Source organism: Colletotrichum chrysophilum (assembly GCF_026319265.1).
Source record: "Colletotrichum chrysophilum strain AFK26 chromosome Unknown scaffold_118, whole genome shotgun sequence".
In the NCBI taxonomy this organism is placed as follows: domain Eukaryota; kingdom Fungi; phylum Ascomycota; class Sordariomycetes; order Glomerellales; family Glomerellaceae; genus Colletotrichum; species Colletotrichum chrysophilum.
Window position 1 is genome coordinate 27,918 of NW_026517405.1, and position 14,212 is coordinate 42,129.

At 50.6% G+C, this 14,212-nt stretch overlaps 4 protein-coding genes across 4 annotated transcripts; 1 reads left to right on the forward strand and 3 right to left on the reverse strand.

The window, feature by feature from the left end:
- Positions 1–2,759: 2,759 nt before the first annotated feature.
- On the forward strand, positions 2,760–4,440 carry COL26b_010680 (uncharacterized protein; the record flags this gene model as incomplete). The annotated part of the gene is made up of 2 exons (XM_053183372.1): positions 2,760–2,841; positions 2,891–4,440. The coding sequence occupies 2 exons, from the start codon at positions 2,760–2,762 to the stop codon at positions 4,438–4,440; spliced, it is 1,632 nt and encodes a 543-aa protein (XP_053032661.1).
- A 320-nt stretch (positions 4,441–4,760) lies between these two features.
- COL26b_010681 (uncharacterized protein) lies at positions 4,761–5,834 on the reverse strand (the record flags this gene model as incomplete). The annotated part of the gene is made up of 2 exons (XM_053183373.1): positions 4,761–5,542; positions 5,651–5,834. 2 exons carry the CDS (start codon positions 5,832–5,834, stop codon positions 4,761–4,763), a joined length of 966 nt encoding a protein of 321 aa, XP_053032662.1.
- Positions 5,835–9,929: 4,095 nt separating this feature from the next.
- Positions 9,930–10,865, reverse strand: COL26b_010682 (uncharacterized protein; the record flags this gene model as incomplete). Its single annotated transcript, XM_053183374.1, has 2 exons — positions 9,930–9,937; positions 9,989–10,865. The coding sequence occupies 2 exons, from the start codon at positions 10,863–10,865 to the stop codon at positions 9,930–9,932; spliced, it is 885 nt and encodes a 294-aa protein (XP_053032663.1).
- A 429-nt stretch (positions 10,866–11,294) lies between these two features.
- COL26b_010683 (uncharacterized protein) lies at positions 11,295–14,078 on the reverse strand (the record flags this gene model as incomplete). The annotated part of the gene is made up of 4 exons (XM_053183375.1): positions 11,295–12,541; positions 12,599–13,267; positions 13,321–13,884; positions 14,024–14,078. The coding sequence occupies 4 exons, from the start codon at positions 14,076–14,078 to the stop codon at positions 11,295–11,297; spliced, it is 2,535 nt and encodes an 844-aa protein (XP_053032664.1).
- Positions 14,079–14,212: the final 134 nt, after the last annotated feature.

Sequence of the window (14,212 nt, forward strand, 5' to 3'; positions counted from 1 at the left end):
TCTGGAGGACCCCAGGCACAGGGAACTGTCGCCCAGAGTTGTGGAGCTGAACTGGGCACCAACAGTCGGCCTCCCCGACCATACCGGTTGTGGGGCCGATTGGCCGCGCTGTCTCCGGCTGTGTGCCCTTCCTGGGCGGTTGACTGATACGCGGGTCCGCGGGAGTTTGGCGGAGCATTAGTTCATTGGCTGTGAAGCCGTCATATATCCCGTGATTCCTGGAAGGATCAGCAGGGCAAGCAAGTAAGCTCGTCTCCAGCCGAAGCTAGAACATTTCTGGAAAACCAAGGTCTCACAGCCAAGGCTCAGCTCAAGTCAGTCGTAATGCTGGGCATTCTCCGAATGATTTTTGACGTGCTTACGTAGCTCTGATTTTGAAGGACTTTACAGAACTTGTCGAACCCAAAGCGGTCTTTGCGGAATATTCCAACTGCCCTTGACTCTCTTTGCGGGGTCGGCCCTATCTCAGTTGATGGCTCCGACGCCACGACCGTTAGCGGCCGCCAATGAATCATAGCGTGTATTTGGCTCAGAACGTCTTTATATGCTATTTTGGGGTGACTGTAATGATGACGGCATAAGGTGGAATTCTCCAGTTGTGTTGCATATAGGTATGCGCTGCATGAAACAGAAAAGGCTCAATTAAATCTCTCCTTGGTTACAGTTTCAATACCTGCCTACCTAGTAAGCATCGATTGAGCAACATTCCAAGAATGGGAAGCAGTATGGCACATTCAAACAGCCTTGCAAGCCGAAAATACGTGAACTGGGACGCATGTGGTGTCGATAAGGCCCCGTCGAATGAAGATGAAGACATTGAAATAGTGTTCAAGCTCATCAATGAGCAACAACGGAGGACACGGAACAAGACTCATCACGGTCATGACGCAACTCACGAGAGAAGATAAGGCATTTTCAAGGCCGAGTTTACCATTTCGAATGATCTAGAGTATCTGAGACAGACTGAGTTGTTACGATATGGGGGCGAGGACCCTGTTGCTTGTCAATACAGCTTAGAGCCGAGAAACTCGGGTCTTGACGAAGCCTTCAGCCTTCAACCAGATACCAGCACCAGCTGAAAAAAATGCCAGAGTCACATTCCACAGCCACGTGTCTTCGAAATGAAGCTCTTCAATGTTGAGGGTGACACTTCGATGCAGGCAAAGAATGCCGTACGCATGACATCGAGTTCAACAGTGCGCCTGCCATTGAGCTTGCCGACGCCAAGACCACCAAGGAGATTTTGCAGTTGCGTCTGAAGCAGGAAAGAGCTGTATAATCATCTCAATACTCGACAGGATGCGGAGCTGCAAATAGCTTGAGACAAGCTTCGAGATTTTTACCTCGAATCAGCGAGGCAGTTTTCGCAAGCTGCTCACCGATTTTGGAACTACGTGATGAAGTGTTCTCCGTGCCGCCGAGTGCCACACAGACAGAATCGTACGAAGAGACGGTCGAGCCAGGATTCAGACGTCTTACAATAGTGGCTGCAGAACTTTTACACCAATCACGAGGCCGAGTGCCTGTTCCGGATTCAACTGCTAGAGGGTCGGGAAGAGCAGGCCGTCGAGTACACAGGACAGGCGTGGGACGAGGAAAAGTACCCATGGCAGCAGAGACGGTCGCCAAGCTTGTCATTCCACGTCAAAATATTTTTTACTTTGAAAGGAAGCCGTTCTGGGAGGTTTACATGCGGGCTGATCCCTGGCACGGACTGAAGAGCTTGCAGCCGCTAGGGAGTCCGAACAGGCTCATGCGTGTTGGTACGTTTCTTGTCCAAACGTCTCGCTGCGGCTTCGAGTGCTGACATCTGCAGTCTATGCCGCCAGAAGCAAATTGCGCCGTGATTTGAATAGTCAAGAAAGTGAACGTCTCGAACGTCGATGAGATACCAAATTGAGGCGTGAGGGGAGACACCAGACGAACTGCCTCTCAGTTGAGCCCGTCCTGATGTGAGGTCAGGGGTTTATCCAAACATCAGAGTACAAGTTTCGCGTGGTTTGAAAGCATTGCACACTTACATGTGACATCTATCCCGCATATAGATGATGTTTTGATTGCTCCTCAGAGATGCAGCAGGGCGTGCTGCTCAGATGTCTGAGCTCATGCTGCCAAGAGTGAGCACGACGGCTTCATTTTTCTCGAGGATCCAACGTCGCGCTCCTCAAAGGTCACGCAACACATTTTGGTCAGAATTCTGCACCGGATTTTCCTTCGATGCTGACTGGAGACTTGCTGCTTTTCCCAAATTCAGACGAGTTCCAGAGACCATTCGTGTTTGACCGAGGACGCAGTTTGAGCCTTCATGCAAGTAAGGACCTTAAAAATCCGGGGTGGCACTATCGCGAATAATGAGTGGTTCATTAGCAGACAGAAATAAAAATTTCCAGTGTGCTGATTGGTTTCAAAGTTGATTCAAGCTCATAGTTCAACTGGAGGTCGTCTGGGAGCTATGCTGGTGATGGGATGAAGATCTGAGCGCGATGCGACACCGACGAAAAAGGTCTGGAGCTTGGATCACTTGGCAATGTTTCCTTGTGACCCCGTCCATGCGGGCTGTGAAGGACCGAACCCCGGGATACTGAAGCTCAAATACAGCATTAGGCCCTGGACGAAGTTTCGTTCCGGGCTCTTGTTGGCAAAACCGGAAAAGTCTTCGGAGATCTATCACTGATCAGGAAGCCTGGAGCTTTCTCAGAAGTCTACGCGTCCCTGAATCTCGAAGCTATCCTGAAGTTGCGCGCAGGCTCAACAGCAATATGGCCACCACAACTCTCACTGCTAAAGAGGGTCAAGATGCCGCGGTACAACCCAGTCCGTACACAATCGTCCGCAAGACCAGTAAGCCTAGTGTCCGCAAAACGACGAGCAAAAACTAACTATCTTGCAGCTCAAGTGGATCGCATGTTCTATGTCTATCATCGCCTAGGAATTCAAGCAAACGTCTTGGTTGCGGCTCGCTACGCCTCAGCGAAGACCGGTCAAAATCTCGACCTGTCAGATGAGACGGTTTTTGCAGCTCTTCATGCCGTCGTTACCAAGTGCCCAGAGCTTGGCCTGGTTGGTGTCAAAGAAATGAACGAAGATGGCAAGCACTTTCTTTCTTTGGCCTCACTTAACACAATCAACCTCGACAGCTGCGTTGAGTTCATCGACCACAACGTCCCGCCCCTGGGCTCAGACCTATTCGAGAAGCTCCACAGCGAGTGGCTCTGGGCTGATGGAGAGGTGAGACCTGGTCAGCCATGGTGGAAAGTGCTCATTCTCGGACGCCGAGATGTCGTCTTCCTGTTTCACCATCTCGTCTGCGACGGCTCATTTGGCATGACCTTCCACCGCGAATTTCTCGCGTCACTCAATGCCGCAGCCGCCTCTGGAATGAGACAACAAGCTCCTCGGGAGGTTCACTTGAACCCTGAAAGAATGAGACTGAATGAGAGAGTCAAAAACACTATCCGGAAGAAGCCATCCGCGCTTGGTGTCATCTATAACTTCCTAAGCTTTGCCTTCCTCCGGTACTTCTACTCAAAAGCCCTCTTCTTTACGGACTTTGCCCCGCCCAGGAAGTTCCTAAAAGATTCCCTGGGCAACCCATTGCCGCAAGAACGAACCTCGACACAGGTCTACAACTATCGCATCCCCGCTCAAAAGATGGAATCTATTCTAGCTGCCTGCCGTAGCCATGGGACAACTTTCACGCCTTTGCTTATGGTCTTGATCACTGGCACTTTGGCAGCGGACCACTATCGCAAGGCCAAGGTCGGATTCACACGTTACGCAGTCGACATGCGACCAGTCTGCGACTTTGAGGATTTGGCAGCTGGGCAAGGCAAGATGCTCAACTTGGCTGCCAGTGTGCCAGAGAAGGAGCGTCTTGGGAAATACCGGAAAGTACTCCCCACAATGTTTTCCGGCGATGGAATTCAACAGGCTAGAGCATACCTTGACACAAAGGAAACTTGGAAACTTGTTCGCGACTATGGAAAGCGAATGCAGAAGTTCCGCAAGGGCGGCACCAAGTCTAAGCTTTGCAAGTCTTGGCTGAGCGGAAACACCATGGGCCCGACACTTGAGGAGTTTGTTAACAAGTCTCTGCCTTCGATGAATGTGGTCATGCAGAACAGCTTCTCAGTTTCAAACCTAGGTGCACTCAAAGCCACTACGGTATCGGCTGGTGGAGAGGAGCCGGCGGTGAGGATCGAGGACGTTCAATTCTCTACCGCTTCTCCTCACGGCGCTGTTGGATACCATGGTATAGTCTTCAATGTCGCTGGTATGGCTGGCGGTGATACGGTTATCAATGCGTGCACTGAGGCGGGCATGGCTCCTGATGGCTTGGTCCGCTCTGTTCTTGATGGCGTCATGGCGAGAATTGATACCCTGTTGTTACAACAGAATACCTCGTCTGAAAAGGAGAGAAAGGCCAGAAGTCAGGTGTGATCGTGGGCTTTTCATGTTCACCACGACGAGATGGCTAACATCGGTTCCGTGTAATCTCCCAACAAAGTAGTCTAATATTGAGTGTTCCTTGTAACTGAATGATTTAGACATGGCAAAGGCTTCATCCGCGCGATGGCCCATGTTACTCTTGTTCTTTAGTTGTAAATGCGAGAAACCTAAGCTTTCGAACGCCACAGGGCAGAACCACTATTGCAGTTGGCTTGACGTCCCGTTTACATATATACTAAAATGGAATCTGACCGACGCAGTAAATAGGCACAGCCGACAACCACACATCAAAAGAAGCCTCATGGTAGGACCTACTTGTTTCCATGCAGAGGGAATTGCACATAATCAGAAAGCTCAGTGACGGCGATGCCCATGCCGAACTGCCTTTCACGGTCGAGCTTCAATAGCCTCGGAATTTCCACTTCTTCGATCTTGTTTTCAACGAGTCCGTGTCGGATCATGAAGTCGATCATCACCAGCGCAGAATTCGGTTTCCATCGCCCATGCAGCAAGCTTTCTCTGATTTCGTCGATCCCCATTAGCTTGAAATTCTGGCCTTCCTTTCCTTTAATCTTCTCGTCATTGACCCTGAGATCGTACGCTTTCCTGATGCCAGGCTCAGGCAGGCCAGCATAGCCTTTTTCCCATCTCTCATCGCGCACTTCGAAGAATTGAATGGTGGGAATATCCGGGCTCTGATGCATTAACTCACGCCAATGACGTGGATATCCCTTTGATTCTTGTTTTTTCTCCTTTTCGATGCACTCAAGGATCGTTTTGTGGCTCGGTGTAAAACCACCAGCTGCAGCTTGATCGAGTAGTCCGGGGAAGTTTGGTTGCGTGTCAGGGCGCTGAGACACCCACACCTGGAAGCCCTTTTCTTTGGTGATCTTGTAGACGTTGAGATGTGCGCCGGTCGTAAGGATACCGAAGATCGGGACAAGGTCGCACCAAATCCCTTCCCTGAAAAGCTTTCTGAAATTTTCATCTTCCTCGATCAGAGGCCATGATTCCTGATCGTTATACAGCCATTTTGTGTCCTTCTTCACCCACTGAGGTAAGTTGCCGCCTGGAATCTCGTCAAGCTTGTCTACTATTTCCTTCCAGGCATAATTAAGCTGAATTGTTCCCGTTGTTGGGTCGATGGGTGGGTTGATCAGCCGGATCTATTTTGACAACCGGTCGAAGTCGAGCCATTTACTGTTTGCCTTTTTCAGCCACTTGACATTCTCTTCAAGAACAATTCCGAATGCCTTCCAAGGAGAGGTCGGGTTCGTGGGGTCTTTGAGACAAAACTTCCATTCTGTGCCTTTAATCTGGAACCTGTTGACATCCTTGACAAGCTCGACAAGATTCTCATAACGGTAGCTTTTTGTATTCGGCATTGGATCCGTTTCAAATGTTGAATCGTTTTGTAACAGGCTGTCGAGTGATATTTGCGCTTTGATGAAAGGCAGAGTCGAAATGGTAATTTTGGTACGCTGCTGTCTCGTCCTGGGCGGTATACAATCATGTTGCGGAATATTCAAGGCAACTTTAGATTGGTAGACCCGAAGGAGATGAAAAAATGGATGAATGGCGTAGCGTTCAAGAACACATTATTTGACTCGACACAAGCTCTTTTGAAAGTAGATTCGAGGTCTTACCCTTTTTGGCTCTCGGGTTAACGGACCCTCCGGTCGTGCTGCAACAAAGAAAACGTTCTGCTGCCAGCCAAGCTTACCCAAAAGGCTGTTCGTGGGTAGCTCCATACCAAGGGGATAGCTTTAAAACGTCCACAAGTGAACGTCACTGAACAGCCCTGATAACAGGCTGACAGTGAGCGAAAAGTCTGGCGGACTCAACAGCTCAAGGTCTGGGCTGTGATTTGACAGGGACGCGAATCCCGCTGTTTCGACAAATCTTGAACTTCCATCAGCACAGCTTCCTAGGTTCCTCACTCTGCTCAGGTGAATATGCTCGACCTAGGGAGCCCCCGGCATTTTTCAGGCCCCTCCCTACCAGTCAGCTCCAACCCGCAGCTGGCATGACGTCCACACGAAGTAGGGATGGCTTTGCAGCTCTGTAGTGATGACCGGTCAAAGATGAACTTGTTCGCGGATCTTGATGCTTTTTTCAGAATGTCGACTAACTGTACCATCAACCTAGTTTGAGAACTCATCTGCATCCATCGTTGCTAGAATATCGTAGTGAGACCACCGGTCCCAGGGGGATTTGGAGATCTGATCTTTCAGAATATCAACGTTTTCGTCCACCGATTCAATTGCCGCCTCCCACATTCTTTCTCGAACTTGTACCCTGACAGCTTGGTATGTTTGAACAGCCTTCCATTCTTTCCATTCCTCATTCTCCTTTATAATCTGTGCTATCGCCGCAGAGGCGCCTCGCAGGTCTTCATCTACAAGATATTGTCGTGCCCACTCTAGTCTGGCGACGTCATGCTGTAAGTTGCGATTTCTGATCTGTGTGTACAAACACACGAAAGCTTCCTTCTCTTCTGAGGTTGGTCTGCGCGCAGACCCAAGTTTCCATTCTGGTTGATGCAAAGTGCCAATGAACAGATCCCAGGGAGTATCGCCGTCAGAATCTTTCATGTCCACTCTGACTTGAGGTAAATACATTTTACCCAGGCTTCGAAGGACTTGAATTTGCCCATATGCAGCAGCGACGTGAAGGACATTTCCCTCTAGTCCCTGTGAAGAATCAGTTTCGGCGCCTGCCTTCAAGAGATATTTCGCAACCTCTGGCTGATTAGTGCGAATAGCCCGAAACAATGGTGTGTCGCCATCACCGCTACGCTCGTTGATCCCAGCACCGGCTTTCACAAGCAACTGAATCTTTTCCTTTGTGGCGTGTCTACTGACGTTGGAATCCTCTAGGCAGTGCAATGCCGTATTGCCAGATGCATCTTTAACTGCGGGTGAGGCGCCTGCATCGAGCAGAACCCTGATTATGCTAGCAGGACCTTTCTCAGGCTCGTTTTCTGGACATGCGGCATAGTGCAAGGCCGTTGATCCATCCGATGCTGCAGCGTTTACCGAACAACCGGCCCCGAGCAGACACCTAGCGACATATATATGCCCCATGTCAATAGCTTCCATAAGAGGGGTTCTCCCGAAGAAGTTTAATTGGTCCACGTTAGAGCCGAGACGAATAAGCTTTCGTACGGCTACGATATTGCCATGACTCGCCCCAACATGTAGTGGCGTCTGGCCTTCGTAGTTCCACTCACTCAATGCCCATGAGTATTGTTCAAAGGCCTGTTGGACTGATTCCCGGATTGTCTCTTCGTTGCTGATCAAGGTTGCCGCTTGGTGTAGCGGTGTCTGAACCGCCTGAACAGTGTCTCCGCCAAGCTGTACTACCTTGTGTTGTGCTTGAGATTCTTGAGGCGTCATGTGTGGCCTGCCTGTAAGTTGACTTTGCGCGTTGAAAGCACACTTCCTGCTTATTGATAAGTTGATGGATTCTGACCAGGAAAATAACACATTTCGTAATTAATACCTACCTATTGATATGTGACTTTGCAATCTCTCCGTCCCAAAACTGCACCAGAAATTCTAGCACGTCTGGTGTTCCAGCAGTGATAGCCCACTTTGCGAATGTCAGCCACTGGATGCCATCAGCGCTTTGATATTCCATGAAACGCTTACCTCGAGGAGTGTCAATCCTTTAGAGTCACAATCATCGGGATATATGTTGCCTTTCCTTATGATCAACTGCTGCACTTCCGCTCTTGACTGGTCTTGAATGATGTGCCATATTGTTGCACCATCGGCCAGGATTCTGATTGGACGTAATGAAGCGCTCAGTGCAGATAAACTGCCCATAGAGCTCTGAAGTGAAAAGCTTTGGGGCCAAAGCCAGGTCGGAAACTTGTAGTTGACCGTTATCGAGCCTTTCTGATTCTTCCTACAACTCGATTCGGTGCATTTGGTTGCATTCCGAAACAAGATGCTACTGTCCGAGGTCACAGAGAAAGAGCCCAGTATGTTGCCTGCCCAGCCATCATAGCCAAAAGATGACTGCTTAGAGGCATGGCAACGACACAAGCAATTACGTGAGCACTTGTTTTCCATTGATAATTTGGCCTTGAAACCCATACCGTCCTCAATGGGCCGTGGTTGGACGTCGGAGGTCAACTCTCGCGTAACTGGTGTATGTTGACCTACCCTTTCTGGTAAAGCTTGATCTGAATTTAGAACTGGCTGTGGAAATTGGTTTTCGGTAGTGTGAGGTGTGATCAGGAGGAGGTTTCCCGCCGTTGGAGCCACACCCCTCGAGCATTCATGGGCACGAGGAATGTGGCCTGTTGACTGAATAGTGAGGCTCTCAACACGAAGTGCCATCCGGCTGGCCACCAGTTATCAGCACTTTTGAACATCCTTTCGTGGATGACGCTCTACGCACGTAGTTTCTTCCAGGTTCATGTTCATCAGAACAAGATGCAGGGTGTCTCTAGCATCACGTATCTTATCTCGACAGTCCGCAAGATCTTTTTGCAAGAATAAGTATCTGGTCTTCCTCGCTTTGACGTTGCCATCTTCGTCGGTTCGCGTGACACGGCGATGCAAGTTTTGGAGGCCTTCGACAGTTTTCTCAAGCCGTTCTTTCGCTAGTTTGAGATCCAGAGATTCAGCCTGGCGTCCGCGGGAGATATATTGTTGCTTTTCAGCGGCCTTGACTGCAGATGCAAGACTTTGAATCTATGGAAGTGGAAAATTAGGACAAATGTTCTTGTAAAATCGTCGTGGCACTTTTCGATGGCGACTTTGCCCAACGTGATTTGCAACTAACCTCGAAGTCTAGCGATTGTAGTTCGCTGCCTATCTTCGGGATGTCTCGAAGAACGTTGACGATGTGGCGGCCGGCCACTAATGCTTGGCTGATAGCGATAAAGCTCGATACGGCCCCAACTACCTCCATCGTTTTGGCCAGCCTCTGCGATCTGGAGTGCTATCCGTCAGACTTTGCGTGTAAGGGGATGTATATAGAAGGAGACCTCGATGACTCGACTGGTGGGAGACGTGGATCATAAATGCGCCGCCAACATGTGAGGATGTCGGCGCTTAGATGTGGACTGCTATTGTGCGGAGCCCAATCATAACAGCCCATGTGAGTGGCCAAATGCAAGGCCCGGTGGCTGTACTTGTTAGTGGTGTTGGTGCCTATGAGACGCGCAAAGATCCATGCCGCATGGTAAGGGGCTCGCACCCGATCACTCAGCTTGCAACCCTCCAGGTATATTCATCCGGACTGGAGTATTACCCGCATTGTGACTAGATTTGTCAGCGTCGAGTCTCTCGCTCCCTGTGGCCTGCCTGCAAGCAAAGGAGCCTCTTCAAACCCCGTTTCTTTCCACGAATTAGGCAGCCTAGCCGTCATGAAGGATCAAAGCAGGCCAAAGAGCAGAAACGCGACCATGTTCGGTGGAGCCTTCCTCGAGCGCTCCGTTGGCTCTTGATGTTCGGGCCAAATGGCTAAGAGGCTTTGAGATGAGTTAGACAGGTTTACGATGACCGAGGTCGAGAAAACTTACACAGTTCGAAGACCCCAGAGTAGTCTTTGTTCATTGCCATGTGAAAGCTGGCGGCGTCGTGGTATGCCTCCCAGATATCGATGCATAGCTTAATGTATGTCAACTTTCCAAGGTCGATGATCTGGTCAATTTCCATCGTGGGCCGGCCTTCGAGTGTGGCGGTGGTTTGCGAGCCAGGGAGACCAACAGCTTCAGGGTCTCCGCGGCCTCTCCAGTTGTTCTTGAGAGAGAATACGAGCTTATTTCTTGCCCAGTAAGCAACGAGTTCGTTGTTCGCCTTTCGTCCGCGGTAGACTTCAGTCGAGTCCCAGCGGCTACTGCATTCGCCCTTCAGTCGACCGAGAGTGCTTCCAGGAAGCTTTCTATAGCTGATGTTGGAGGCGAATGCTAGGCCTCGTGAGTCGCAGAGGGGGAAGCACAGATCTTGGCGTAGCCAGTGAGCTTTCGCCTTGATGAACACATCAGCGCCGCGAGAACGCCTGGCAGGTAAGGGGGCCATTGATCCATCAGCCTTCCGCTTTCGGCAACTCGGAGCATCCTCGTTGAGAACGCCAATCTTGACGATTCCATCCTCGGCTTTGCTCCCGCCGGGACTAGTGGGCTTGGGGATCGGGGAGTCGGTATTCCAGCCGTCGAAAACCAGTGCCCAGATCTTCTGCCGCGCGGCTTCCTTCTTCTCCTGCGAGTCGAGGACGCCCATTCGGTTGCAGTGATGTAGGCGGGGAAGCCAATCGTCGGGTATGCTCTTCTCCTCTGGCGTGAGGTCGTCATATGTCTTGATCAGCCACCGAGGGCCAGCTTGTTGCGACTCCTCCTCGAAGGTATTCTGAAGTCGCTGAAGCATCTCAGAAACGCGCGATAGGTTGAGAGGAGGCATTTTCGGGTTCTCTTGTAGCTTGAGTTGAGTGTCTTCGTAAAATGCAAGCGAGGGGTAGATATCCTGATAGAATTCGAGGAGTATCATCGCCAGCGTGTCTTGTAGCTGATATATAGTTAAAGTGGGAGCCGTGTGCTTCTTCAGAGATGAATAGCTACGGTGAAAGATATTTACTGGCTGAGTGTTAGGAAAATGGGGGTTTTTATAGATGGGAGACTGTGGATTTGGGGAGTTGGGCGGGCGGCGTTGACAAGGTGAAATTTTCAGAGTCCACTGAGGAAAGAGGCTCGGCGCAATATTTTCAGGGAAGGAGCTAAGGGGGAACGACCGGCAAGTACAAAGTGTTCGGTTTATTCACATGGAAGTCATTTCAAGCTGGCTTCGAGAGCGGAGGGGTCGCGACTCGAATCCTAGCCTCCTTTCCCTCCCTCACTCATCTGAATCATACCCATAGTTGTCATCATCCATGTAAAGATCCTCGCCCATGTCGGAAATATCCCCATCAACACTTTGATAGTCTTCGGCTTCATCGACCGCCGATTGTCTCGTTCCCTCACTGTCATTGCCATGATCGTCGTCGTCGTCCATGTATTCGGCGGCGCCCAAGAGGGACGCCATCACAGCAAGTTTGTCGCGTAGATCGAGCAGAATTGGATCAGGGCGCAACTTTGGATCTTCCGCATACACTTTGAACGTGCTTCCATCTTGAAAATGTTGCTGTGTAGCCGTAGAGACCAGGTCCACGTCCGCGGGTCCGCTGAAGATGGTATTCTCGTCGGAGACACTCGATTCCCCCAAGACGCTCGGCTTTTGCGTCAAATCAAAAAGTACGTCCGCAGGGGTCACCGTGAGATCATTCTCCCACCTGTATCGTGCTGGGGCTCTCGTCCTGTTCCTCAGCTCCGATTCGTGGAGATAATGAAGTGCCAGATTCACTTCGTTCTCGTTGAATGATTTGACTCTTAGCGTGATCTTGCACTGGTCCCACATGGTGCGTACACCTTCATCGAGAGCGATGACATTCACTGGGCTTTCCAGGTAGCTCGAGCGTAGAGCATCCTGATATTCCTGAATCTTCTGTTGACCGAACAGGAACGCAAGACACTCTATCTTTCGGGCACAAACTCCCGCGTGCTCAATTTTCTTCTGTGGGTAGGCGTGGGCCACCTCGTTGTGTTCTGTACCCAGTGCACGACACTTGTAATCATCTCTTTCGTGAGCCTGGAGTCGGTCAGCAACCACATCGCCATTAGATATTACTTTTCTGCCCACAATATCGCGGCTTGTCACGCTCCGAGGGGGGTTGAGACTGGGAGATTTGGTACTCGACCCTCCCGGGCTGTCTCTTGTGCTGCCTCTTGAGCCGCTGCCACTCATAGTGCCCCTTTTCTGAACCTTGGTTGGGGTAGTTGGGCCCAATGGGTTTCTTGAAAGAGGGCTCTTGGTAGAAGCAATAGAGCCTTTTCCTGTCGTCGGGGAAGCAGGACCGGGGGGGTTCTGCGGGGTCTGTGGCTCATTTTGCAAATCCGTAGCTGGAGATCCTAGGGAAAGTTCCTGCGGCGGATCTGCAGATGCTAGCGACAGACGGGAGCTGAGACCAGGAGTGGCAGTACGAAGACTATTGGGGGAGGACGCGACTTGTGGGGTTTGGGGATTGCCGTATTTGCGGTTGTTGACTGTGAAAACGGGGTTTGTTAGTCCCTTTCCATGGTCAGTGGTTTCATTGTGCTTACCAATGTCCATCACGTCAGGCAAGTCATCCGTAATGGCGAGAAACAGGTTGCGAATATCGAACCATCTGATTTCATGGCGGCTGATCTTGCGACTGAAGTCTTGCAGACTATTGAAGGGAGTGACCCAAATAGCGGACCATACCGCCTTGGAGAAGTATTTCTTTTCAAGTTTGGAGAACCTGGTGGTAGGTGTGATTGGAATCTGGACCGGGTACTCAGCCTCCTGGATCTGCTCCAGAATCTCCTGTCTACCTGAGATGTTGTCGAGATAGGAAATGCTGTTGTTCCTCGCCGCTCTTTCTTCGCGTTTCTTTTGTTGCCATTGGGACTCGTGGATGCGTCTGAGCTCCCGGAAATGCGCTTCCATCACATCAGGTTCTTGGGAAGACGTCACTGCCCTCACAGCTTCTTCTTCCAAGATATCGTCTGTCACATGGCCGGCCTGGGCTGCTTCAAGGAGGAAGGCCATGACAGTTGCCCTCTTTCTGAGATCGGCCAGGATAGGGTCCGGCGGTGGTCCCCGGAGAGCGGCGGAAGCCAGAGCGTCTTGATACTCCTTCGCTTTCGTATACCCGAACAACAATGTGAGGGAGTCGAGCTTGAGTGCACATTCATGTGCGAGCTCAATCTGTTCCTGTGTACCGTTATGATCGTATACCTCATGGTACACTTTGATTTTGTCAATTTGCTTTCGCTAGGATCGATAGATTGCGTTTCCTTACCAAGAGCTAAGAGCCTAGGCAAATCTTGCGTGACCAGGAGAAGATTCATACGCATGGAGTAATGTGTGACTAGTCCCCGTCTGATTTCATCGCGAAGACGGATGAGTTCGTCGTACGGAGCGGCCCAATAGACAGACCAGGCCTCTCTGGTGAAACGATCCTTCGACAACTTTTCATACTGCTTGGGGTTAGTGCCGTCGACCAGGTAGTCTGCCTCTTGTATGTCCCGAAAAAGTCTGCGCCTGTCTTCAGTATTGTCCAGGAAGGCTGTTTGGTGATGATGATGATCTTGATCTCCCATCATGTCTGTTGCCGGGAAGCTTGAAAACCACCACGATAGAACCCACTTTGTTGAGAATGGGAGTGCCTGCAGGTCCGTGTCGTCGTCCTTGCCGTCGTCCTTCTCGTTGTTGTCGTCCTTGCCGTCGTCCTTCTCGTCGTTGTTGTCGTCGTTGTTGTCGTCGTCGTCGTCGTTGTTGTCATCGTTGTCTTCTTTTCCCTCTGTATCCACCAGGGTAATACGAACAGCGGCACAACTTATGTAAACGTGGCAAAATCTGAGGCCTGGATGGGCACATTGCCAGCAAGGTATCATGCAACACATGGACTGCCTCGGCGTCCAAATGCCAGGTATCCCAAACAAACTCAGTCGTGGAAAACAATGAGGACGATAGTAATCAGGTGCCCAGATATGAAAGCTCACAATTGTTGCGCAGCTGGGCACATCGAGGGATCTTGTTGCCGTACTGCAGCCACATCACGTTGTTAACATCCCATTATGCTCACGGCCCATCAAAAAGCATGGGGCACTGGATATTGAACTTGAAGTGAGAAACGAGCTTTCTGAAGCAAGTCTTGGTCCTCAGCTGTGAGGCTCCTAGCTTGAGGAAAA